At 45.4% G+C, this 27,764-nt stretch overlaps 2 protein-coding genes across 3 annotated transcripts in view; one reads left to right on the forward strand and one right to left on the reverse strand.

Annotated features, from left to right (window-relative positions):
• LOC120948228 (uncharacterized) overlaps window positions 1-27,764 on the reverse strand; it is a 302,677-nt gene that overhangs the window by 43,770 nt on the left and 231,143 nt on the right. The window lies entirely within an intron of this gene.
• The window catches only part of LOC120949492 (mucin-5AC), a 44,872-nt gene continuing 17,914 nt past the window's right edge, over window positions 807-27,764 (forward strand). For both annotated transcript variants that reach the window (XM_040366819.2, XM_040366820.2), the window contains exons 1-2: window positions 807-2,433; window positions 24,437-24,663. In XM_040366819.2, coding sequence (XP_040222753.2) covers window positions 2,328-2,433; window positions 24,437-24,663 — 333 coding nt within the window. In that variant the 5' untranslated portion in view covers window positions 807-2,327. The remainder of the gene's footprint in view (window positions 2,434-24,436; window positions 24,664-27,764) is intronic.

A 27,764-nucleotide genomic window follows, 5' to 3' on the forward strand; every position in this document is an offset into this window, starting at 1 on the left:
ACAATGTAGATAACATTTGATAAATACAGTCTGTTCCCGAGTTACGCAGTTTGTGCGTTCCCCAGGAATCCGCGTTACTTGAGTATCCGCGTAAGTCGATTTTCGTAGTTTTTGACAAAAACACAATTGGTTACTCGGTATTTTTTATTCAATTTTGTATTTGTTTGATACGATTCATGCAGAATATTTTAATATTTTTGACTTTAAAGTGGATTTAATTTAATAAAATAAAATAAAATTAAATTTATTGTTCTTATTTTACATTTGATCTGTAAAATGTTAGAAAACCGCGTATCTCCGAATCCGCGTAACTCGAGAACAGACTGTAGAACAATGAAAAATGTTGATCGCTCAAAGACCAGGAACGTTTAGCCTGTGGCGACATCTATTGGGCAAAAAGTGTTCTAAAAACACGAAAAATTAAATGTTTATGTGTACAAAATGTGCATTGTGTTCATTGTTTTTTTTTTATTAATACTATTCAGCTAAACAGATTTGGTTTTATTTTACTATATTAAGATCTTAAAGGTTTGTTTTTGTTCTAAAATATCTTGTGTACTAAATAACTGTTCCAATAGTACGCAAACATCAAAACCAACATCTCTGCCTCATAGCAACTTGCACAATTCCTCAGAGATTCTCACTCTCTTGCCAGCAAACCTTCAATCGCATGTTGAGCCTTATGTCTTAGGCACGCTCTCACGCTCGCTCTCAGTGACTATCCCCTCCATCAGAAAATGGAAACGCATCCAACAGCCACAAGAAACCGCGAACCATAGAGCTGCATGGTTGGGTAGTGCTGGAGAAAAAACACGTTTCAGTTTCAAAGTTTCGCTCACTCCGTCGGGAAGCAGCAGCTCAGTTGCTGTAAGATCACGGCCCATCCCCTTACCGAAGGCTCATACACAGGCCCTGCCTGTCTGCGATTCCGGTGAGGTTTCTCTTTCCCCAAGCTTCGGACCCACCGTGGTGGTGCGATCGTGTGTGTCTACCAGCCGTGCAGCATAGCGACCGTAGCGGCGTGCATTGTGCAACGACGACATGGACAATCGAGCATCGAACGCATAACGAGCAGAAGCCGAACAGCGAAAAAGAAATAATAGCAAATCCGTGGTGTAGTTTTTGAGGTTTTCGGCGTGTGAAGATTCCGATTTATGTGTATTTGAAACCTCTCAAAAAAACAAAAATCCTCACCGAAAACGTCACGGCGGCGGAAGTGAATATTTGGAGCGTACTGGTTCGTCGCCTGCACGATCGTTCAAGTCCTATGTGCCGGGCATTCGTAATAGTGTCGCGACAGTGGCGGGTGGACCGAAAGCCGTTGTCTGCCTAGTTCCGGCTGGTGGGACCGAGCAGTGAGCGCACAAACGCGGGTGTACCGGTGTGTCGCAATCGAGCAGCACATTCGTTCGGGCTCGTTGCAAAGCGCTAAATCAAACGGCACAGCGCAAACGTGTGTACGAGTGAGCGAGCGGGAACCTGAAGTAAAAAAAGCAACCCTCTGTCCCCTTTTCTTGCACTCGATCGTCGTGGAGAAATCGATATTGTGCAATCCTTCCTCTCGGGTGTCGCGCACCAACCAAGGGTCGATAGGAACGTAAGCGAGAGAGTGAGTGAGAAACGTGTCTGCAAGAAGAAATCGAATGCAAAATTGTCAACCGGAGTAAACAGAGTGATTCGAGCAGCGCCAGTGATCGTTCGAGTGGATCGTTTGCCGATAGAAGAGAGAAACGTCCGAGTTAGAGAAGCGTTAGAGTGGGCGCGAGCTCCCTTTAGCGTACTGCGCGATCGCAACCCCGTGCTTGGTGCAAAAGAGACGGAGACGGTGTGGTGCAATTCGAAAGGAAAATGCAGTGATACACTTTCCGTTTGAAAAGAAAAGTTTCACACTCGGTTGGAGCACAGCAACAAAAAAAGGGAGGCTGTGCAGTGGTAGACGGGGTGAAGAGAAACAAGAGGGGGTGTGGGGAGTAGTAATTGGCTCTACACCGCAAAACGATACGCGTGCGGTGTGTGGGTGCATCGCCGATCGAGCCTGGTGTGTTGCGGCAAGAAGTGTTTGCAAATCGATAGGAAAATGTTTCAATGTTCCAGCGATCGATCGATCTAATTGATCGAAGTTTCGTCTCTCGCCCTTCACCGCGCTGAATTCGAATCGAGAAAAAGACCGGCATAAAGCGAAAGTGTGTGTGCGTGTGTTGGTATTGAGGTTGAAATTTTCCCGTTCATTCCCGCCGTAGAGAGGGAAAGCAGCAGGAGTAAGCTGCAAGGTCGAGACGGATTGTAGCAGAAGCAATCAGCAGCAGTGGTCCTGCAAAAGCAAGAACATGGGTGGCCGAAGGGCAGCAATGCCAGCGCCGTCGTCCGCCATGCTTTGGCTGGCGGTTTTGTGTAATCTTGGCTTGGTGTTGCCAAGATCGGCAGCTCAGCAGAGTAAGTATTGAATAGTAAAAGGGGTGGCAACCCATTAAAACATAATATGTTTTCCGTTTTATGACACAGAGAAAGTTATCGCCATATAGATTAGATCAATGTAGTATGAATAAACACAAGACGAGGGCTTATTAGTCTATGGTTAATTGAGTATTTTAACTTTTGGTATCATTTGTGATGTATAGCAAGATCAAAAGAAAAAAATGTAAACAATTGTTGCTCTTGATTCTCTGAAACGTTATAACCGCCTTGTAAATGAATAACAAATGTTTGCTCTATGACAATGCTAACAAATCGTTGAGGAACATGCTTTAATCCTCTGAAAAAATGTAAACAAATAGCGGTTTAATGTAGTTACAAAAAAACGTGTTCTTTAGCTGCTAAACAATTGTACTGGCAATAAATACGTGCTGTGCCTTGGACAATTGTTTATGCCAACCAAAACCTTCAAAAGTGTTGCACTGTGATTTTAAAAACATCATTTTAAAAACTCTTATCTGCTATCGAGCTCGTGATTGTTAGCTAATATCCGTGCATGAATCGTTTAAATATCGCATCCACTTTCTTTCCGCCTAAAAGCGGGCTAATAAAAGTCGAAATTAATTAACTTACTATCCCACCAACCCATACACACACATACACAAACATACAAACAAGAAATGTGAACTGGAAGATGGAAGAGGATGGGCATAAAATGGGCAGTAAGGAAATGCGGTCTAACTGATCTAATCGAAACCCAACCACCCAATCGTTGGTGATGTGTGCAGCATATGTAACGTCGATGCTGAATTTTCTTTCTGGCATAAGATAGAGCGACGGTAAATTTCCCATTACATGTAGGAGTGTTCGTTTTCTGTTATTACTCCGTGTTATGGTATAGTCCACCCTGAGCTGACCACTTATTTGGAAAAACATTGTTTTTCGTCAGTCATTGCATCATTGTGAAGGAAGCATTGAAAGCTTTACCGGAACATCTTCCTCCTAGTGGTCGATGATTTAACCGTGCTGTAACCAGAAAGGGATGTGATTAAGCTGCAAAGTTATTGTTACTTTATTAAATTTTTGTGCAGTTGTGATAAAATAATTCATAACAGTTTAACTGTATGACATTTTTAAAGGTTCGTCGCTTATAGTGCTTTCGTGCAAGTCTTTTGATAAAATAAAGCACATAATGAAAATGCTGCAGATCTATACCTTGCAATAAGCCAATTTGATGGACTTTCATGCAAAAAAAACTATTTCTAAGTCCGTAAGTATGTGTTTAAGAGCTCTGTTTACTGTTCTCATTTTTGCACAAGAAAAAAAACTAGAAACAATCAGCATGCACGTACACAATTCCGTTCAGTTTCGGTTCAATTTGCTTTGTGTGCTTTGCCTCTCCGAAGTGCAGCAGTGCCGTGAGAGTTTTGCCTGTGCACTAACGCTGCTGCTCGCTGCACTGGAAAGAGCAAAAATTATGCAACGGTTCAGTGTCTCACCCGCGAAACGCTGAGACGTGCAGGCATAACAATTTTAGACTTGCCCTGTTTTTTTGCCACGACACTGTTTGTCTAGGTTGCTTCTGGCGGAGCATTGGTTTATGAAGGTTGAACGTCTTATGTATTGGCTGTGTGGAAGCATTAAATGTCTGTTCTCTTATAGTGAATAAAATGATTTATAATAACCATTTACTTAAATATTGAACCGATGTAGTTGTCTTGTTTTAAAAGTAAATACTAAACAAATTCCCTTACATTATTTTATTAACATATTGCATAGTAAACCTCTCTGCTCGTTTATTCGCTTTGGCACAGGTACAAACCGAAGAGAGCGTACTTTCTTTGTTTATGCCTGAGCTAGTAATGGCATGGTAATTTCTTTCGTTTGCCCTTTTGCTTGGTGCGTGGTTTTCAGACTCTATAAAATATTCCACACGACACACAGCATGCGTGTAACGTAGCTACTGCGCCATCGATCGCTGGCGGTGTGAGCCGTTGGGAATTCTGCAGCTTTCCATCATTTACATGCGAGGTTTTGTTTTGATTTTTTTCTTCGTATTTGGTTGGAATGTGTTTTGGTGTGGCTTGGAATTACCAATCACTATAGTGGCGTAGTGCAACACACTATGACTCGAGAGGGACCCATGCGTAGCTTTCCTTAATTACTATTCTTTTAGATAATTTTGGGAACTGTTTGTGCTCAGGCAAAAGTTTGGGAATAGCGTGTGCTCAATTGTTTAGATGTTGGAAAGCACAGTGCAGTCGATCTTGAGGTACAGCGTGTATGATAGTGTAAAATCACAGTTGTAATTGAAAGGCCTCGTAGCAAAGCGTTTTTATACACTTGCTAAGTGAACTGGAAAGGGTAACCTCTCTAATACGTTCATAAGGATGGGAAGTTGCAGACGTTCCCTGTTCTGTGGTAGACCGGTGGCCCTTGAGGTAGGAAAGGTGCAAAAGCACGACAAGATTCCGGTGGCGATATTTTTCCCATCGATATCGTCAACGGCAATGCTGATGGGTAGAAGAATCGCAAGAATGGAGCACGTTTTTGAAGCGCAAGTGCAAAGACAACCAGACAGCCAGGTCGACTGCCAACGCTCTCAACATGGCGGCACACCGAAACACGACATGATCTATCACGCATTTGCATTTGCGATCGGTTTGTACCGGTGTCAACGAGGTGCTGTCACTTGGTTCGCTTGTGGACTAGACTGTGGCATCCGCTGCGATCGTATGCCGCTTGCAACACGTAGAGGATGCACCAAATGGCTCGCGTTCAGTGATCATCCTGCAGTAAGACTATAGACTGTAATCTTATTGTACTTTGCACCACTCCCCGGTGCGGGAAGGTCTCGCGTAAGCTTGCCGTTCGTTCAATAGTGTTAGATTGTTGGAAGAACGGGAAGTGTACTGCCATTGCATTCGCGTGCTTACCACCCGGTGTGCGGAGGTCGTCGCTTGCTGTCTTTGGGTGACGGACGGAACTTCGCTCTCTAGGGGCAGAGCGTGCTGGCTGGTGCAGTTAGAATCGAAGGCTTGGTTCGAAAGGGATGCCCGTTCACAACAATCGATCGGCCAAATATGGCGCCATGGCAACTACTCCTGCTTGTCACCAATTACGGCCACCGCTAAACTGGGAAGAACGGGTTGTAGCAGCTGAACCGCTTTCGAAGGTGTGCGAAGTGCGCCCGCAAACAATGATGCAGCGCGAATTTGTATGTGTGGTTGTGTTAAGGAAGGAAGGAAGGTAGTACTATGTAATACATACATTAAAAGAGCTGTGGGAGTTTAAATAAAAAGGCGCAATAAGCTGAGAAAGAGTTAAAGTACGGAAATACGAGTGGGTTGAAGGCATCCACAATGTTTTGGGTAACGTTCTTTCTCCGTTATTTCAGCTTCTAACAGTTTGAGTCATATACTGCTTCACACGTTCCTTTTCTACTCCAAGGAATTCAAGAGCTCTCAAAATTAATAGTTTGTACAGGAAGAGTTTTCGTTATTTTGTTTGTATGTATTTGCTACACCCTTCTACTCTCACAAGAATACCCTCATAGAATGTGGAAATGGTAGGTAACGAATAGAGATTTTTAAAACTCCTAGTTCTGTTTGTGGCACTCATAAATGAAGACTACTTCGTTAGCGTGCTTCGTTCGCGCGTGGGCCACAATTACACAAAAACCCACTCGGTACACTGTTGTCTTCGACCTTACCAACAGTCCACCAAACTCGAGTGACCGGTGAAAATAGAAACCTACCCCAAACGTGGATCGAGAAATCGTGTGTGTGTAAAACATCGCACGTGTTCAGAACTCTTGCCGACTCTTGTTTGTGCTCCTCGCCTTACGAAAACAATCCCCAGCTCTGTGGCTCATTAAAAACAGTGCGACCTTTCAGGGTGTTGCGTGTGCTTTCTTTCTCGCGTTTGTTGAGGGAGCTGGAACACAGCATCATCATCTCGCCAAGATCGCCACCAGCCAGGGGGTGCACGTTAATTGATTTCTCCTTCGCAGAGGAGCGCACCGTTTCAGCGGCGTTCGTCAAGGTTTCGGTCGACACCGAATTGGTCGTGCCAGTGACCGTCATCGGTGAGATTTGTTCTTGTGAAACCGAATTAAAACGTGGCGTGTCATTAAATTAACGATGCAGCTGTGTTGCTCCAGAAAATTAGCTCGCGCGAGCAGTTGAGTTGAGGCTTCGGTTGAACGAAAAGTGTTCACGCAGTACTGGCGGTGCGATTGAGTTTGAATTACTGCCAAATTACCGAAAACAACGTTCAATTGCAGCGTATGCTCCTGCAGGTATGGTGTGCAAGAGATGTTCTCTAGCGTAACATTAATAATTGCAATCTTTTCACAAGGCTATCTGCTTCTGCTCGTGTGGTTCAGCACTCCTCTCCAAGGTGGAGAAAGTGTTAGAATAGAATGTTGCGTTGTCTTCTGTATAAAATCGCCAGCGTTACTACCAAACCATGGCCGTGGCCATTCGCAACCGTGTGCCGATCGATCAAATTAACGCCATGTACCCATCAAAACAAGATCGCTCGAACGTGGTAATGATGCGGTCCAATTAAAGGCTCTATGATTAATTGTTTATCGATCGGCAAGGATGTGCGAGTCGGTACAACCATCCTACTCTGAGGTTAGTCTAACGTTTGTTTCTAATTGAGCTGAAACGCGTTCACATTCGCAAGCAATGACAATGGGTTTAGCGTATCGGTGTATAGAAACGAGAAAGGGAGAACAAAGCCAAACAATGCAACTACAAAGTATGGTACTAGTGAAGGAGAGCAACGACAAAAACAATACTTCCATCATTCAGAACATATTGTAGGAAATGGAATGGAATCTGAGGCAGCAGTAGCAGCAGCAGCAGCAGTAGTGGTGGTAGTAGTTGTAGAAGTAGTTTTTGGGACCACTTTGAGGTTCGGCGGCCGCAGCAAAGGGAGTGGGAGTGGGTGACCTCAATGCAAGATCCGACCGCGCAACCGTCCAGAGGGGGTAGGTACCTAAACCGATAGTAGCCGGTCGGTGGGTTCACCCTAGCGCGCACGGCAACGAAAGACACTCGTCGTCGATTGCAAGCGACGAACCCGCACCGCAAGACAACGAGAGCGAGATAGCACCAGATTTGCTTTCAATTCTGCCACCACGATCGGCTCAAGGTCTTCCACATGGGAGAACGTGTTTTTGTCTTGTGAGGGGTTGGTTTTTTTTGTTGTTGCTGTTTTTGTTGCTGTACCGCCTGTGTCTGCCGTGTTGCACACATATTCGGTGTGGACGACGGTATAGGCTGTCCTGTGCTTCGTGGGCAAAGCTTGAAAACTAGATCGGTGTGACGTTTGTGCCGAGCCAGGCGTTGTTCTTGTTCCATTACCTTCCATTCTACCGATACTCATTTGCACCGGTTCGCACGAGGGTTGGAACGCGCATGGAGCCTGCACAAAGTGCCCCCCGTCCGTCTGTAGATACGCTTTAGGACCAGTTTGTTTTGCTCCCCTTCTCCGGTGCAAGCGGATAAGCGATCCGTGAAACAAGGGGGACCGCAGATCTGCACAAGAACCTGCCCATGATACGCCATGTTTGGTGATGCCGACTTGGTGGACTGAATAATGTCAGCCGATGGTTAGTGGCGAAATGCGTTTCTTCATGCGACACAACCGCCCGTTGTCGTTAGTTGCTTGATGTGTCGTGTGTGTGTGTGCGTATGTGTGTTGTCGAGAGAGTTCAAAGGGACGTAGAATAGAAAATTTAGCTCAGCAACGATAGCCGATGGTGTAGGATTACGGAGGATCAAATTTACGGCCATTTTATGAGCCTTTTTATGAGCCAATTGTATCCACCAACACATGGCACGGGAAGAAGGCGCGAGTTTGGCTCTGCTTATAGGCTTGGTTGTGTTAATATATTGCAAATTAATTATGTTTAAATTAAATGTCAAACAATGCTGGTTGTTGTGAAACTCCCGCAGAGTCATGAAAAATCGCCATTATCTTGCGTATGTACGGTGCAGCTTATCTCACCACACTCCCGATCTTGAGCAAGGAACAGGTCCGGGACAGACACACTCACACTCACATAACACGGTCTGGACATTTTTGACAAGAGACATTGCAAAAAAAAAGACATGTGGAGGCTAGGTTGTATAATAAGCCAAATTCCTAACTAGTTTAGGACCGGCAGCGGCGGGTGTTTGCCTTCAAAAACTCGAAACTGGTTCCTTGGCTGCTTTTATGAGTGGAGACGGTACGATACGATTAGCATAACACTGTTACCACTGTCCACCATACGCAAACTGCCGGCCAGGTGGCAAGTTTTTAAGCGAGTGTGTTTCGTTGTTTACCCAAATGTTTCTCGATTAATTTCACGCTGAGCTAATATTTTCTCATTACATTCCAACGAATAGATTGGGAAAATGTAATGATTACATTGAAGCAAATGATGAAATAAAATAGAAATCGAAATTAAATGAGCCTAGAAGTTTCTAGACAGTTCTGTATAAAGAATAACAATACCATAAAACACCCGGGTGTGAAATGTGTGATTACCACCTTTCGATTATTTGCCGGTCATTGGCGTTTTTAGTTCCGCGTCCGAGCCGCGCCTGACATTGTCGTAGCGGGCGAACGAAATAAAAGTGAAATAAAAATCTCCACTCCCCCATCCAAGCCGTACGGTGTTGACGGCGTTGGATGAGGTTATGATTTTCAGTTTGATTTTCCACCACTTCCAACGCACTAAATCGCAACGTCCGCGCCTATGAAGCGTGACATTTACTTTGACATTTCGACACTCATTAACGGGAGAGGGACGCTAGGGGAGGCACAAGACGCTGAGGATCGCATTAGATGCAAGAAAATAACACGGCACAAAATGAAGAGCGAGAGAGAGAAAAAATCCCTTCGCGGGTGCGCTTTGGCATTCGCCGTCAAAGTTACGCTGCTGGAGTACCGACTCGCGCCAAAGCCTTCAGTTTAAAGTGGTTCGTTTGGTTGGCTGCGCAATGCGAGGAACAGGACGGAGTGATGACGAACGCGCGAGCGCGCGCGCACTCACGGAAAGGTCAGGAAGAATTGGTGGATTCGTTCTTGGCGGACTGAAGACTGAAGCCGCGACGGCTACGATGCGCGATCGAAAGGGTAAACAGTTTGCCTGGCACTGGAGAAGATGGCGTTCGGAGTTTGATTGAGCGATCAACCGGGCACGTTGAAGCCTGTCGGTGCCGATAAGGAAGCTAGCCGCGGGTACGTGTGTTGCTGCTGTGGCGTAAGGTGCGATTGCGATATCGCACGCGAAGTCAATTAAAATTGTAGCAAACTCAGTAGTTGCAGTCTACGCCGCGGCGGGTGCATCTGTCGATTGCATAATGTTTGACGTGTGCTTTTGCATTGGGTTAATGATTAGGAGACGGAGATCACTTCCATAATGGGTGGCTAATTAGTGTTTAATTAAGCGACAAGTGAAATTTGCTGGAATTTCACATCTCAGCATTCTTTCTTGGTACTAAGGATACTGTCTTTGAATTGCTGTAAAAATGAACGAAACTAATAAGAGTAACTTTAAATTTCACCCATCACCGTTTTCTCTTGTTTTACAACATATTTTTCTGCACCATTTAGCGTACAAAATACGTTAAAGCCGCATTCTAAACGCATTTTTAACGTGTCTTAGAATAGCGAGAAATCCTAGAAGCCATACACAGTATTGATACAGTCACGCCGGCAGCTCAAATGTGTTGCTATCTCATAAAGAAAATTTAATAAGCAACACAGATTGAAATGTGATACATGTTCTGTATAAAACCACGACCTAAAAACCCCAACTCGACCGGAAATTCTTTCCCACACGTCACTGCCACACTGCCTTGACCATGGACCATCCAGAGTTCAGCCAATCTTCCATTTATCGTCCACGTCATAAGCTTTCTTTATGTGATCTTACTTCTTCTCTTACCGTCCCATTTCGTCATCATTCCGCCGCTACATAAGTTTGACTGACCGGCAATCCGGGTCATTATTCTTATCAATGTCAAACGAAACGTCTGCCTTGCCATTGGCTGTGAATTAGTATGATTACAGGTGAAATTCGTATCATTTTGTGGTGAGCAATCGTACCCCGTCCTTGATGTATGTTCAAGGATAGCTGCATACCTTCCCGGTCACTTAACGAACCTTGTGCTAGAGCTCCGGGTTTCCGAACTGCGGCAAGGACATACACTGAGTAAGACAAAAGCGTTGCGATTAGTCATGGGTGGCACGGGAAACAATCCATCCTCAGCAAACGGTCGCTTCGGAGGGAGAATAATACTTACCGGCAAAGGGAGAAAACGCTACGCATAGCAAATTTCATCTTAAGATTCAAGTGTGATGCAACAATGTGAGGTTGGAAAATGAAGCCAGATGTATGCACTTTCAGGTCGCACCATCACACGCTAGCTTTCGCTGCACAATTTTGCTAATTTTCACCACCATCATGTGGCATGTGGCGCTGGTGACGTAAATGGAGCGTGTAAATGGCTGCACGCACTGAAAAGCAATGGAAAATTGACTATTAGACAACGCCGGTGTGGGCAGACGAGCAATCTGGGAAGGTCCCAGTCCGAGCCCTGTCGTGCATGCGAAGAGCCGTGGAGATGTGCAAATTTCGTCGTATCTGCAATATTGGCCCATTCGACTGCTTATTGGCTTTCGTTCGAGAGGCTTCATCGGGGTGGGGGCAAGGCAACGTGGAAAAGAAACGTGCGCATGTTTAATGCATACAATTTCCATCATTTGTTTATACGCTCGCACCGGTGGGTCATCGCATTAGGGCTAACAATTATTCCATGAAAGTGAAGGAAATGTACCTTCACATTGCGTATCTTTCTTTCAAATCAATCACATCATCATTCGATGGAAAGTACAGCAAAGCAGCTCCGATGACGTGTACAACTGTTTGTTGCAATTAAATATTGTTTATTGTAAGCTCCAGCTCCATCCAGGGAAATTAAAAGTTAAAATAGCCCAATGTTCACATCGCATAAAAATTTCGCACCCATATATCAATCATCCTTAACGCATCTTCCCGTGCCCGATCTCCCACCAAGCAGCCCCATGTGGCACTCTCTAATTAGCGCCTGAAATTGATCGCAACCAATAAATGATCCGCGGTGCACCGAACCGAAACCCCGCCGAGGTTGTGCACTTTCGCGACAAGTGTGGCCGGCCCCGCCGACGCTGCCGACCCGGAAGGTGGCGAAGCAGGAAAAGTTCACCGCACAATCATGCGGAGCAATGATACGGTTCGGCTTTTCGGGCGACAGTCAATTTTAGACTTTCCCCTCAACCGCGGCGCGGTAATGTGAAATTACAAATTTCACTTTTAACTCTCCACGCAATTGCGAGTCGATTTTCTATCGCTGCGGCAGAAATCGCTGCTCCTCCACGACCATCACGCTGGGTACCATTTTCCGGTGAAATGGAAGTCGATTCAATTATTGCCCATTATGATTGGGCAGCTTGTACAGGCTTTGCGAGGGGACAGGGTATGCGGAGGGAGCTTCGGTGAGTTAGTTAAAGAGCTGCTGGTGCGATGATGGAGACAGTGGGAAAATTACAGCTGTTGAAAATTTTGAAACCTAAAGTTGCGGTTTTAATCGAACGGTATCGCACCCGGTTGATCGAGAAGCCACAAGCGTGCAATCACATATCGTGAAGGCATAGTAGGGTCGCATTCAAATCAGGTGTTTATGTAGCGTAACGTGCGTATGCGCTTTCCCAATACCCGACCCGAACTGTGGTGACGAATTGGCGGACTAGTGTGTTCAGTGGGATGGAAAATTGATCGTGATAAATTAAATTAATCTGTAGTGGATGCGTAGAAAAATATTGGTATAGTTTGCAAAACAGTTCCCTTAACGCAACTCACATGTTTTAGGGGGTGGATTGATCAACAAATAAGATGCAAAAAGTGCTGCCTGCTGCCTTTATTTTACACATTTCCTTCACTGTAGAGAAAGACACGAATCGCTTTCGTTTATGAGGAGTAATCTGACCGTTTTCTGAGCCTTTCGAAACAGCGTTAAATCTTTGCGGTTACGGTGAGTGGTGAAAATTTCATGAAGCCATTTACAAATCGTTGCAATCATTGTGAAATTTCGGCGTGTCACACCGCTACCGGGTCGCTCTGCAATCCATCAAACGTGGTTAGCTGCTACGCATCGTTGCAGAATCGCAGAGTGGAGCAGTTAAGAGTGTGGCATCGAGTTGGCGAAAAGATTCAACTGAAAGTAAAGCTCAATGGACCCTGCCATACAATGTCCAACGAATTTTTAAAATGTAAAGGAAACAAACCTTTGGACTTTGCGTTTTTCGTTTTTCAAAACACAGCTCACCCTAAACACATATTCCAAAGTTCACGTTCCGCCTGGCGCTGGACGCTTCTAATGGTGGAGCAACATAAAACGGCTCAATCATGTAAGCACATCCGTCGCCATGGTGACAAGCGAAAGGAATGTGTAAATATGTAAATATGACCGATGATGTTAAGGCTGCGGGTTGGCTGCCTTCTGCCGTAAGGAATGTGCTTGATCTTTTACCGGTCCCCCTGTCCCTTAAGGTCATCCGGCTACGCGCGCGCATTGATCGGACCACATCGAACCAATCAACATCCGGTTGGGGAAGAATGGCCGCCTGTGTGTGTGTGTGTGTGTGTGTGTGAGAAGGCGCGTATGATTGTGTGACCGATAGAGGGAAGAAAACTCGCTACTAATGATTTGCATCATTCGTCATCGAACTTTGAATCAATCACCATTACTGTCATCGAGCGTCAATTGACGTTCGGCTAGGCAGAGTGCACGTTCATTATGCGCCGTTTGTAAATTCCTGTACAACCTTCGGGAAATGATTATTGGCTATTTTTATTCACCTTTCTTTCCCTTCATTACTAGCTACACGTACAAAAAAACGGCCACAACAATGCACCCACTGCACCGATGTGATATGATCGATGATAGATGAATGAAAAGGCTGGCTCGGTACAAGATCTACATACAGTGCGACCACCCTAGTCGAATGGTTGTGTGTCTTCTCCCTTTCTTGCTGCCACAACACCCAACCGACAAATTAACAATGAGTGTATTAAAATAATAACCTTCTTCATTGCTGTGTCCAAAAATGGGACATTAAAATGGCCTTTGGCATAGAGCGAACGCGCATTACCGGCCACGACTGCATTAACGCACGCGAGAGTACTTAATTATACATTCCATATTTACCCAATTAAGGAAGATCGTCATCGCCGGTGGCCACCAAGTGCAGACACGGAGCGCTGAGGGTTTATCTAAACAATCGACACTAACGTTCGCTTTCAGACCGGGCTACACGGTTGGTCCAGGCACCACAGACACCTGCACCGCAGTATATCGTTGTGTTTGTTTATTTGATTTTTCTCCAAAAGCATCGCCGGCTGATCTTATGTCATTTGAGCGGAGGTTCAAACTTTGGGAAATTTTTTTTCTGGAAGCTTTCCATACGTTCCGCTGTATGTCAAGTGACTCTTGAAGTTGTCATGCGATCTGTCGCAGACCAACGAATTATCCACTACAGCGGATTTGCCATACGCATTTCGGTCGGTTTGGCATGATCACGATCGCTTGCTGCGTGATCTTGAAGTGCCCAAAGTGCTTGTACTTTGGCCGTAAAAAAAAGGTCACGCAAACTGGCCCTCACACGCCCAAGCTCTAGTTTTGTTGTCGAAAGCGAAAGTTTGTCCACCGATCCGTCACGTACCGGTTGCTCGCAGCCTCCGGCCATCGGTGCTCACTTTCTTCTTCTGCTGTCACAATTCATTATGCAGAAGGAGTTCCCGTAAGATGATCGTCGTCGTCGTCCTCGTTGCGTAAGCGATTGTGCATAATCGATGAGGCGACGGGCGGGAGTCGGTGGTCCATCTACTCCTCTACCTGCTCTGCCGTGGTGACAGAAAAGGTGCATGACATTTTTACCGTGTCATCATTAGCATGTCGTCGCCTTCTGTTGCCGGAAGTGTGTGTAGTGGTACCCAAACCCGTCTACTGGAGGGTGGTGGTGGAGTAGGTAACGGATGTGTACAATGTACGGAATTACTGTCTGGTGCAAACGTACGGCTCAAACTTGACTATTTGCAGTTCTACTTTAGGACGCAGTTTGGGGACGCGTTTCTCTAAGCGCCTTTGATGTCGCAAGCTTTTGGGGCGTGTTGGAGGCGTGACGATCGTTTAATTCAAGCCAAAATGCCGCCTGTCTGATAATGATCTTTAATCAGCGGGTTCGCTTTCGGGACCGGCAAGGGAAATTTCATCGTAAAATCATTACACCACCACGCTCCAACGCTAACAGGTCGTTTCCTGCTCTTGCCTTTGACCTATGCGAACCGGTTTGATAATAGGATGGTGCGGCATTTTTAGGCAAAGTCACCACCAAAGACGGAAGTGAGTTGATTTTATTCCCATTCCCATTCCCAGGAGCGTATGAATATGCAACACTGGCACACCTTCGTCGACCAGGCGGAGAGATGTCGCTGTATCGTGGTGATCCTCCAAAGCCCAACCCTTGCTATCAAGTGATTACAGTCCTGTTAAAATAACTCAAGATTGTAAAGAAAGCATGGCGACGGATTGGGTGAAAGAGAAATGAGTAGTGGACGTATTTTAGGCTTTTTTCGTCGTTTTCGTCGGGGTGTGTTGTTGGTGAAATTGGCTTTCGTAACAGGTCCGAGCTGGTTTGATCCCGTCACACCTCTACCCGCCCTGTTAACCCGTTCATAGCAATTAATCTCCGTCACAAGTAGTGGTTACGGTGGTGTTTTGATGCACTATTGAAGGGTATCGCTTCCCAAATTCTTCAATTTCAGTGGTTTATTTGCGAAAAAAAAAAGAAATCTTTCATTGACCGCGTCCATAGACGTCATCGGAGTGCGATCTTGTGGACACGGCGCATTATCCATCATCGGACAATGAAGTCGATCGCTTGAGGCTAGCCCTCTGATGAATGGCAAAGACTCGGTGCCGTGAAATCGCGTCGTAGATGGATATGGCCTATCCACCAAAAAGGCGAAAAATTTCGTCATCGGTCGGCACTTCCGCCGGAGGCTGCGGCTTTTGTTGCGGCGTGGTTAAGATCGCGCGTCACATCCAGCAGAAAAACCGGCCCACGGCACGACGCCGTGTTCTCTCACCATTCATGAGATCATTTTTAATAAGCATTAACGAGCCACCCCCAAGGTTTGGGGCGAGTGTGTGTGTGTGTTTTCTAATGTAGCGTCGTTTAGTGCAGATTTGGTGCGAATTGTTCTGTGGCCTGTGGTGCCTATTAAGGATGGGAAAAATGTTCTACCCTTTTCCGTTTTTGCGTGAAGGCTTATTTACTTCATTATTTTTACTCTGAAACATAGAGGATGGCGCTTTAGCGTGACTTGTGTGAGTTTCGTGAGTTCAGCTTGAATCATGTAGTAGATCGTGCGTAGTAGCAATATGATGAAAAGGTAAAGGTCAAGCAAAGCGCGAAAAAAGCCTTTAGTTTGACTGCTTAGTTTTGTTCCCGGTGCAGCTGCCTGATAAAATCTAAAAATATTTCACACCATGCGATTTAGGGAGTGTCCGGGAACTCAAAGCTGTGGGCAACGGCTCCATCAACGCTTTGTTCAACAATGTTAAATCCGTGTTGCTGCTAGAACCTGTGTTGATGCTGTGATTGCTACCTTCTGACGCAGGAGTGCCGACAGTGTCATGAGTAATGACTTCTTGACGCGTCGATTCAGAAGAGCAAACGACATCAATTAAAGCGTCGGAGTAGAGTGGTTGGGAATTTTGTAAACCTATCGATTAAAACATCCACTCCGTATTAGGCTATCCTGTGTGAGCGGGTGAATCATGTCATTGCAACAATTTGTCACCCCGTTGGTGCCGGAGAGGTAGACCAAGGGTTCTCAAGATCAAATGCATCCGGCTTGATGACACTTGTTGGCAAACCAGAAGCAATACTAGGTGAAGGTTAGTGTGACTAAGTGTGCCTAGGTATTATTGCATTCGGTAGCTTCGGTGGTGGCAATGTATGCAAAAATGGGATTGCATAATTCTATGCAAGTGTGAATCACAGCAATGAGAGAGTACCAGAGAGAATCAGATAAAATTCCAATTATAGGAGAAACCTCTAATCATTGTCAAAGCTCATAAATTCAATTAATACAACTCATAAAGCATGCTTATACATTTAAGGGCTTATTTTAACTAGATTAGGTTAAAGGTCTGAGAAAAACAGTTGGACTATAATGGTAATTTTTTGCTTTGAATTTATTGGTTTCTTTACGCGAACAAAAATACAATTATTTGACTAACTAATCAAACTATGGAAGTATGGTTCCATTTCTCATTTTGATATGTGTACATTTTACGAATTTTGATTGGTTTTCATTGAAGGTTTTCTCCGGCTGATGTCCAAACTACGTTTTTATATATTTTTTATTTGCAGCTAAATGCATTACAATTGTAAAACTGTTGCGAACTTATTTATTAAGCAGGAACAGCCAGTCCGCTTGGTTTTTGTCCTTAGATCAGACGTTCTTGTCGATCAAAAAGTTTCGTATCTATATTTACCTGTATCTTCACCAGTAGAACATCACAGCCATAAATTGTAGTTATTATAAGCCCACAGATCACTTTGCTGCAACGTTCCTGCAGGCCAGCAATTCAGCCAATTAAAGTGGTATCGATTTCAATGTGTCCCTGCCGTGCGACCTTCATGCTAACAACGCCGTCTTGCACCTTGCATTCTGTTCCATTCGCTTCGCTAGGACACATTCGGAGCAGAAAATGCGTTTCATGCAAAATTAAATTGTGCGAAGGACTTCGAATCGCTGGCTCGAACAGGAGACAAACTTCATCGGATGGCTTATTTTGCAACTATTCCTTTTACGCTTTTGCGCAGAATCGGTTACACATTTTACATTTTTAACGCCAATTCGTCCAACATTTGAAGCTTGAAGTTCGCTGGAGTGATGTTGTGATAGAATAAAGAAAGAAGGACTCATAAAATAATTAACTAATGTGCATCGACCGGGTGACCCTTGGGAGGATCAACTAACAGCGACCAGCCAGATCGTAATGCACCGTCAAGTGCACACGCCGGACAACAATTCACAATGCACAATGGGACACGGCGTGAAAAACAAAACTAAATCATTTAGTCACGGGCTGTACGGGTGGGCGTGAAAATGGTGCCCATTTTCCGAGCCAGTGCCGCCGAGCATCCGCGCACAGCTTTATCCATTTTCTCATGCCGTGTTATTCCGTTTAGCTGCCGTGGATGTCGTTCGCGGTGGCATGTTAGCACCAAGGGGCACAAGGGCCACTTCTGCAAAGGTTGAAATAAATGTACGCCAAAGGAAGAGCTGCCTGGGCTGGCTAAAAGCGCTCCGCTCGACCATTCGGCTGTGCAAGTTTTTGTGGACACATTTTCGCACATTTATCACGAATTTTCTCGCACCCTCTCGCACGGCGCACAAGCAGCCGTGTGCAGAGCAGTTTATGTAACTTCCCAAACGGTAGCAAAGACGGCTAGAAGGAAGGTGGCCGTAGCGCTTGACATGCGCACTTGTCGCTGCCGGTCTGTGGCGAGTTTCGGCGAGTATTGTTGTTAAATTGTGCCCATTCCCAGGGGGTGGGAACACAGGTTTTGGCGGATCGGCGGATCGATTGCACAACGCAACGAGCGGGCATTAATTAGCCGCATGGACCGTCGTGGCCCGGCGTCGCAAAACGGCGTCTGTTAGTGGGATGCCGGGGGCAGCAAAGGGAGGCCACCCGCAAACCGATTTGGTAGCGTTTGGCCTTCACCAAAATGGCAAATCTAAATTCCACACAAATTTTACGTGCCCATAGCTCATTTGCTACCTCTCGTGTGTGTGCGTGTGTTTTTTGCGCTGCGCTGTGACCGATGAGGGACAGTGTATTCGAATGCCATTCGCCCACCGTGAAGTTGGGAGTAGTAGGTGGCGAAATGCGGCTCGTATGCCTCGGACGCCTTACTGCTCTTTCTTTTGCCAGCGCGCGGTGTGCTTTCTTCACCTTCATACGACAGCAACCGTCCATAATTTGGTTGATCAATAAAAATCGAGCAGAAGCGGCCGAACGAAAATAAAGCGTCCCTCTATGGATGGCTAATTTAGAAAGTAAAGCTATCTCGAGCGTGCGTGGGCCCCTTAGGGATGGGTCCAGCCCCGGAGCGCGCTTTCGTAACCGTTTCATAATGCCGCTCCGCCGTACCGTAAGGGGTAGGTAGTTCGGCCAAAACAAAACGAGAAAAAAAGGCCGAACCAAAAAGCTCTACACGGATGTGTAGTAATGGAATCGATGAAAAGCATTGGGAAAACATTTATTACATTATGCCTGCGCACCGATCTGCCTGGTGTACTGGGATCGGGGAAGTGGAGGGTTGTACTAATAAAATCAATAATTTGCGATCGATTGAGTGTTGGGCGGTGGGCTGAGAGATGTGAGAAAATAGGGAAAAACGTTTCCCTTAGTGCGTCGAATTTCCTGTGGAAATACGATGATCGTCATAATCGCAAACACCGAGAAAAACAATTGATGTAGCAAGCACAAAAAAATGCCAAACAATACGGGGTTTAATGATCGCGGGAAAAGCGAAAAAAGGGGAAAATTTTGATCATCGAAAACGCGCGCAAACAAAAAGTGAGAGGAAAAGAAAGAGAAAGAATGGAATGCATGCAATGGCGGAAAGATAGGAAATCATCGTTTCGATTCATCACCCGAGTACGGAAAACGAGAGGAAAGGAAAGCGAGTTTTTTTGTGCGAGAGAGTGAGTGTTTGCAGTGTCAAGAGTCGGCCGGATCGAACGGAAATGCATCGTTGGAATGTGCCGGACCTCTATTGGCGTGCGGCCGCACAATAAAATCAACATTAAACTGCAATTCCAATGCAATCGAACGCGCGTCCCGCTGGAGGGTGCTTAATTTTCCAGCATTTGAGATAACGCCCGGGGGGGAGGAGAAGAAAATGAAAGTGACTAGTGGAGGTGCAAGGCGATGCAAGGCGCGCGCTACGTGGATGACAAATGACAGTAACGGGGTGGTGTACAATAGCAATCGACCACTTACCCCACGGGAAGAGTGACCAACAACTATCAGAACGAGACGATTGCTTCGGAAGTCGCCAAGGCATAGCGGCGAGCTGGGACTGACTCCTGGAGGCTGACAGTTGATAATTGCATCAGAAGCGGCAACCAAGCGAGTTCAATGTCGATGTCCCGTGGCGATTTACGCTTGTAACTTGATGGCAGCGCACTGCGATCGACCCAAGCCGGCATGCTGTGTAGGGTCCAACCACAGCCGGGCAAGGGAATCTCGAGTGCCAGGCTCTCGAGTGCAATCTTCAATGCAAAGTTGCAAACCTTATTTATTATTATTGGCATTATTTATGATAAACTTGCAGCGCGGAGCTTACTGCTGCGCGTCTTTGTTGTTTTGTGGAATTCGACTTAACCAGGGTCGTTGTGCTGGTTGTGCGGTGTCGTCCTGTGGCCAAGCCCCGTGGTTCAGAAATTCCTCTCACACCCACACTCTACACGATCATGTAATCGACATCTCGCGGCTACGGTTAGGATCGTACAGGGAGAGAAGCTCCGGTGGATGGCTGCGAGAATTAATGCGAGGCTTAGAAATGTACAACGACGGCGTGATTTTGTGTGCGCAGATTTATGACATCAGTTCATCATTGAGGTACAACGCGATCGCGCCTATCGAACACAAGCTGGCACAAGAAAAAATGACTTATCGGCGCTGAGCTCGTGTACTATCATCGGCAAGGTGTATTTTATCGGAATTTCGAAGGGGAATTGATGCCATTTGCCATAACTCAACCTTGGCCAAGCTGCATCGGGAATTGAAAACATGGGGTCATGAGGCTCATGTTCAACACTTCACGCGTACTTTACGAAACAAATCATCGCTTCAGTGCTTCACTTATCTTGAAGCATCTCTTTTTCCCCATGCCGTAGCTCTCAATAGGAACCAAATCCACTGTCAAGGTAAGGTGAGCTCTTCTACCGCTCATCCGATGACCACCAAACAGCGACCGAAACGTCGATGCTTCGAAATCGATTACATGATCATTCGCGGTCACAGTCTTTCTAGCGTTTTATCTGCGGGCACGAATTCAAGCGCATGGTCGCTTCATTGCCATCCATTGCCACAGCTGCACGCCACGGTTGCTTCTTCAAATTGAATTTTCACCAAATTTTCTCAAAAACCGGCTAATTATTCCCTCGGTCATAATTGCTACCGGAATCGCGCTGCGATCGCTCGGTGCGTTTTCTATTTGAACGCACCTTTATTTTGCCTCGGGCTTCTTTTTCTTATTTAGGCTTTTGTTTCACGATCGAAGGTCTGCGTTCGATCGATGTTGCTTCCTGCTCGCGGCAAGCCTGTGTCCGGCAGTGTAAGCCCATGGACGCGAGACATTACTACCGCTGTAATTTTCTTCCGAAAATTCTCCTTCAAAGCGTGCAAGGTTGCGCGAAGCCGGGGAGGGGAAGATCGACTCGAAACAATAGGCTTCGGATGGGCAAATGGGTCGAAAATGAAAAATTGATTCGTACTTGAGAGCTGGCGGGCACCGTAATGTGCAGCAGCCTATTAAGACGATTCGAAGGGTTTGCATCCTTGATTTGTTTGGTTGCTGTTGGGGGAGGGTCTCCATCACACTCGATACACTCAAAGGATTTGAAATTACGATTGTACATTGAAAGGATGGCATTATTGACCTTTCAGCGTGTTGGAGTATGTGTTTAATTCTGGAGGAATAATATTTGCTCAAAAACATAATTCAACCATCCATCACATTCCATTTCGTTCTCGAGAGTCCATTCTACTTCGTTTGGAAAGGAATGGGCTTGTACCATACCCGCTCAAGAAAGAATTCTCGAAACAACGAAAAATAGCTTCAGATAAAAATGTAATTTATTCCTTCTGGTGCAATTCATTCTACCGCTTCGCAGCAAACATAAACGAGGCGCTTCTCGGGAGTTTTGTTTTTCTTGCTCCTTCTGTCCGAGATTAAGGTCAAGGCACTTGAAGGAATAGACGACAGTAAGACTTGTGCCCCTTCCGCAAGCACATTCGGGAGTATGCTTCATTACTCGGGCGTATGCGGTCGCCCACGTTAAATCCCTCGCGCGAACGCTACCTCACCGGGACAGCATGTGTATGTGTGTGTGTGTATGGTGATCGTGTGCCAAAGAATACTTCTGAGCCGACCTTAATCATCATGTAAATAATCGCCCAGAAGCAATGTTCGGAACTGAAAAAAACCCCCCAGTACCGGTGAGGGGATCTTATTTTAATGCTTTTGCAGCCGGGAGAACGAACACGCACGTACGGGGATTCTTGCTCTTTGTGCAGATGACAGTTCCAAGCAGCGCAAGAGCAATAACATATGAGGCTGAAGTGGATGCTCCCTGGAAAGGGCATGGGGGAGATGAGTCATGGGAAATTTGTGTCGTTTTTGTTGTTGCTGTTGTTGGTTACCAGTATGCCAACACACTCGCCAACATGCCGCCGGGCAGTTCTGTGAGGTCCAGAATGTTACGTTTTCGGATGACGACAGTTACAACCCGCCCTCACGAAAAGTGTCTGAGCGAAATCGGAACGAGGCGAATATGTTTACTTTAATGTGTTTTTTTTTCTCCTGTGCAAGTGTGAATGAACCTAAAGCGTTATAAGATCGAACGTGACCCTTCCCGCAGTTATTCTGTCTTTTTCCGGGAACGAGTCGTTGCACGATTAGAATAGCTGATCGTGTCTGGCTGATGATCTCTTGCCCACCTCTCTGGTACACTGTCCGGCATTTGAAGTGACAGTCTCGAAAACACATGAATGGATAATTAATTTTCTTCATGCAGAACTTTACCCTTACACGCACCCTGCCTGGGGCCGAAACATTGCGGAAGCGTAATATTTATGTGAGAGACACAGGTTCACATTCTAGGAATTTCCACTGTGAAGTGTTTCGTTCCCCACGCATTCGAAGGTGTTTGACGTGGTGGTTTGAAAACTGCATCCCACTAAAAATGCAGTGCGTTGGGATGGCAAAGGGAGCGCGCCCGTTTTGTATTGATAAACATACCCTACGTTTGTTGGTGTCGAACTGCTAGAGCTAACAAGTCGCTTTTAGCAAGGGTGGCGTTACCATGCACCATTTCTTTGCGCAATGTACTTCGTCACTGGTTTGAAGCGGGGAGATTTCTTCCAAAGCGAGATCTGCCAAAGGTGTCAAAGATCGTGGAATGTTCACTCCGTTGCAATGCGCACGAAGTACGCGGGAACATTGCAACAGCGGGCGGAATGGGTCGAAAAGAAATCGGCAAAAGCAGAAAACGGTACGGGATTTGGGGGTTCGTCGCTTGCGAAGGTACGAAGGTGACGACGCAGGCCCGGTGCGAATTATCGTTTCCCCACGGCTGGGGAGCACGCTGGTGTAGAAGGGAATATAAAAGCACCATTAAATTGTGAATAAGAGAGCACGCGGGCGAACACCTGCAACTGGCCCGGGTAAGCGTTTGTTTTTCTTTTTAGTTGTGTGTGATCATTTGGCTGTTGAGGCTGCAAGCATTTTAAATTAAGCTTAAAAATGAAGCGGCTTTGCAATGCTTTAGTTTAAGCATATTTGTTTGGAATGTTTCCTTTGAGAGGCAAATAATTTCTTTTACTTTTTGTCGCTACAAAGTTTTGTTATTATTTGTTAAACCTCAAATCTTACATAAAATGTTAGTGTGATACTGTTTCAAAGATTTGACTCCACTGTGTTGTAACAAAAACACATTAACGCCACGAACTTACACCTTCTGCTGCATTTTAACGGTGAACTCATCAAAACCGCCCGAAAAATAAACTCTCACACTGTATGTGGCTGGCGCTTTGTGTGACGACTCGGCTCATCAGGGCTCATCGGCACCGGCTGCGCATGCAAAACCCACATCCAATTGCCAAATCGGGTGCCATCACCTTCTCGAGATGCCATCATTGTTTTCTCTGCAGGCCGTTGTTTGGGAAGGCCGTAGTGGGCACTTCTCACCCGAGCGCGTTGATGCTTTAGAGCTGCCACCGTTCTTTCGATTTTGGTTGACGCAAATAATGATGCGCTGACATTGAGCTGCGCAGCACCGGAGTATCTATGCAACCAGCATGAATGAGGACCCGTTAAGGGGTTATTTTTGTTTAGTTTTGGTGGAAGTTGAACGCTAAAGCGAGGTGCCATTTTTCGTGCAAGAGCAGTGAGTTGAGGCGTTAAAATTGGGACTAACGAGTTGGTGGGAAAGCATGTTTCCTGATGTAATGTTTAGTCAGGCAATGCGAGCAATGCTAGATGGTTTTGAATTTATGGCTAACAGAAACTATACTGTTGAAGTGAAGCTTAAGGCTGAGAAGATTACTTTCGACAAAAAAAAATTAAATATTGAAAGATATCTTAAGTTGAAACAGCATGTGAAGTCTAGAACATAGACAATTAACGCAGAAAATATAAGATTCCTTAAATCGAAAGTATCTAAAACAAGACGATCGCAACAAAACCTAGTTCAATTGCCCTCTAGCCAAGTTATATCTATATTCGATTGATTTCTGCGTTGCACATACCAGACGGTACGCAGTATCGTCTGCGTGTAACGTAAAAAACCATGTGAGTATAACGGAGGCTTGTTGCATAAACTAATAAAACTGGGAAATGTTTATAACGCCAACCATTGGCGCAACCACGATCTTATGGATACGTTTCTACGATACGGCAAACGTGAAGTGTCTAACAAAAGTTATGATGCTATAAACCGGCCAGGTTAGGGAAATGGAAAACGAAGCAGCTAAAACAAGACCGCACAAGCCGAGTGTAAATCAGCCCTCCATCAGCGGGTGCGCTTTAAATTAATAAACCGTAAGCGAGCCTTCAAAATCTAATGCCCGTGTTTGTTTTTTTTCTTCGTCTCTTTTTCACTTTGCAGACAACAACTTCTACTTCGCACAATCGCAGGGCCGGTTTGTGCCATCGTTCGAGAATCCGCGGAACGGTTTCTTCCCGTCGGCATTACAGCGGCAACAGCCGCCACCTGACTCGTACCAGGAACAGACCCTTTTCGTCAATAGCAACAACGTGGACCGAGGCAACGGTGCAAGCGATGGCGCTGGTACCCGCGGTATCACACCGTCTTACTATCAGTTTACCTATACGGTAAGTGCCGTCCTTTTTTTTTACTTTCCTCCCAAGCGTCCTCAAGTGCGACCTTGAAGCTTTTGAGGTTTAAGGGTCGCAATAAGTATATCCCAAAAATAAAGTGAGTGCCACGAGCCCATGTAAGCTTGAGTGTGGTTCAACTCTCGCGCCTGTGGAGTGAGAGTGTAGTGTGTGCAGTAGTCTACCAGTTTGTCTGCCACTGTAGATTTGTAGTTGCTGCTTTAGTAGCTTTAATTGTACAAGTAGTTACTTTTAACATTTATTCTCTTTACCGTTTTATGCATCTGTTATGACACACACACAGCTCAAAAGAAAAAGTAGTGCCGTTGGATTTTGCTGGTTCAGAGTTGACGCGACGAAAAGTGAAAGAAGCCGGACGACCTTGTCATACATTTCCTAATAGAGTCAGGAGGGCTGTAAATGCAATGAACTTGTAATGCTCCCCCTTTTTTCTGTTGCAAACGTTGCGTCGAAGTGCTGTACTGCGAGGGTGCACTCAAGCATTTTATCACCTTTCCTCGCTTGGTGTACTGGTAGTGGTAGTGGCTGCTGGTCGAGCGAGATGTCATAATCGTGCAGTTTCGAGAAGTCATGCATTAAAATTCAGCTGAGTTGGATTTTGTGTGCATTTAGTAAGAAGAGATTCACGAGAGAGAAAGAAAGAGAAAGATAGACCTTTTGAAGCGTTTTTTTGTATATTAAATGAATTTATTCTTTTCCTTTTGCAGAATAATTCATAAAATCTGTTTTAACTTAATTAATTTAACTTCATTTTCAGGCAGGCTTAGGTAGGGATCTTAAGTGATAATATTTATTATGTGAATAAGCGACGAACCTTCTCATATATCGCTACTGCGAGAATATTGATCAGAACCATCTCGTTCTCGTAAATGTCACTCCCCCGTTTTAAACTAACAACTTCCTTTTGCCATGATCTTCACAATTTAAGATGTCTCACTGATCGTCCGGGGCTTGGTTTCAATAGCTCATAAAATATAATAGACCAGCTATGATCACTAATGATTCTGTCCCAGGGCAAATCCGCCAAAACCTCAACCTCGTTAATTTGCCAAATGTCATCGACACAGCCACGCCACTAAGGCATTAGACGCAAAGAGGAGGCTCAAGTTAGCACCAGAAAGCTAAAACAAATCAAACAAAGCATCGCTAAAGAAACAATTGCAAAGGTCGGTCATTGACTGTTGGTGGTCCAGCTGTGGGCTTATCGTGTTTGCTTTTTGCTTATACCAACGATTGGGCGCGATTTAAGCTTTTGCTTGCGTACGTCCGAGTGGTTCGTTGCGTCTGTTTTGGCTTTGTTTTTTTGGCGTTCAAAACTGTTCAAAACGCTCACTGCATGAAAGCTCAACCCGTCAACGCATGACGGACGGATGGAAAGATACTTCTTCATGATCATCATTAAGGCACGCGGGGTTGTTTTTGCACACAAAGTAATGTCCATTCAGATGAAGATACCGTTACGTTGAAGATGCTAGTCGAGGCAATGATGGTGTGAATTTTGGGTTAGTGGCAAAGCAAACATTAGCCGCGTCTTTGATGAAGGACGGCCTGCAGCATTAGTGATAGAGGGAATGTTTGTGTCCACGGCGATGGAACGCTGTGATTGATAGCTGGTGCATCGTTATTCGACTGGGTGATCATAAATCGATCAGATAAGATTGCTTGCTTTTTTCACGTTCTGTTTTGTTTTGCTGATGAAACTTATTAAATAGCAAATTAAATGCGAATAACTTAAAACAAAGTGCATTTGGGTTTCGATGAGACTTAATGGATATTTTTCGTTTAAATAACATGAAATCTATGCTAGGAATCAGATAACGTTTTAGCTCTTTTTGCTATAATACTGTATATTTTATACCTCTTCAACATCGCTTTCTTTTACTGCCAGTACTACCATTCGCACCTGTCACATCTGACCCCTCGCACCATGAGCCCGGCCGCGAAACGTTTCCCCCTGCCAACGTTTTCTATCGGTTGAATGCGGTCTATTGGCGCATCCTATTGAATAGCGGCTGCTGCATTCATGATAATGCCGAAGGTGCCGGGGGTTTCGCGAGGTCGATGAATAGCAAAATTGCCGCTGCGAGTGGCCATTGAACTTTGGCTGTACAGCACAGCGCCGAAGATCAGCCTTTGGTGGCGGCAAAACGGTTGATGTGGTTGAAGCAGCGGCTTTGCTATTTACAACGAAGAAGATGCTGCTCATGATGCTTCCCATTCATTCGTCTACCGTTCGTTCATACAGCTACGATCTATCATTGTGCTAGAAGTGGCAAGCCATGCTATGGTCGTCCCTCTCCAGCTCATGTATTGCTGTGCATGCCTTGACAAAGACGCGTTACGTTCCTAATGGTTGACCACCGTGATGCACCGTGACCTTCGCGATGGGCGCAACCGGCATCGGGTTATGGTGGTTGTTGTCCTGTTGCTATAAAGCTGGCTGACGGTGTCCATTTTCTTGAAAAAATGAACTTGCAGAGCTTCGTATGTAAGTCTATTATGTAGAGATTCACAGACATACCGCAGAGGTAGCGGTTTTGTAATCATCAAAATGGCTAGTCATTTAATTTCCGGGACGAACACAATTTTGAGTAAAATGAACACCAGTACGATGTGACTACGTTAGCTTTTCAAATTTTTGGTCATATCCTATTGCCGGTTGCTTCTGAAACGCTTATTTCTAGCTCTTCTCGATAGCCCAATGAGACTGAAAGTGAAATCACTGACGATGTACCACTCGAAGCAGATGATTCAAAGCTCGTTGCCTTGAAAAAGCTCTCTCAGTCAATGCTACCACGATGATGGCATGAGTAATCAGAATGCGAGTGTTTACGATTTGTTAGATGTCCGCAGGCATTAGATTGCGATCGTGTGCATGATCGTGGCACAAAAACGGTAGTTGTCAGGTGATGCGCGAAGGAACAAAAAACCGTCCGTTAATAATAATAGCCTCAGCATTCCTTTACAACGGATACCGTTATCGAGGCGTCAGATCGATTCATATGGTTTCCCGCTCGGCTCGAACAGTTTTTGTTCTAATGCTTCGTTCTTGACGAATGGGCTGCTGGGTTGTGGAG

The sequence above is a fragment of the Anopheles coluzzii genome, chromosome 2 (assembly GCF_943734685.1).
Source record: "Anopheles coluzzii chromosome 2, AcolN3, whole genome shotgun sequence".
Taxonomy (NCBI): domain Eukaryota; kingdom Metazoa; phylum Arthropoda; class Insecta; order Diptera; family Culicidae; genus Anopheles; species Anopheles coluzzii.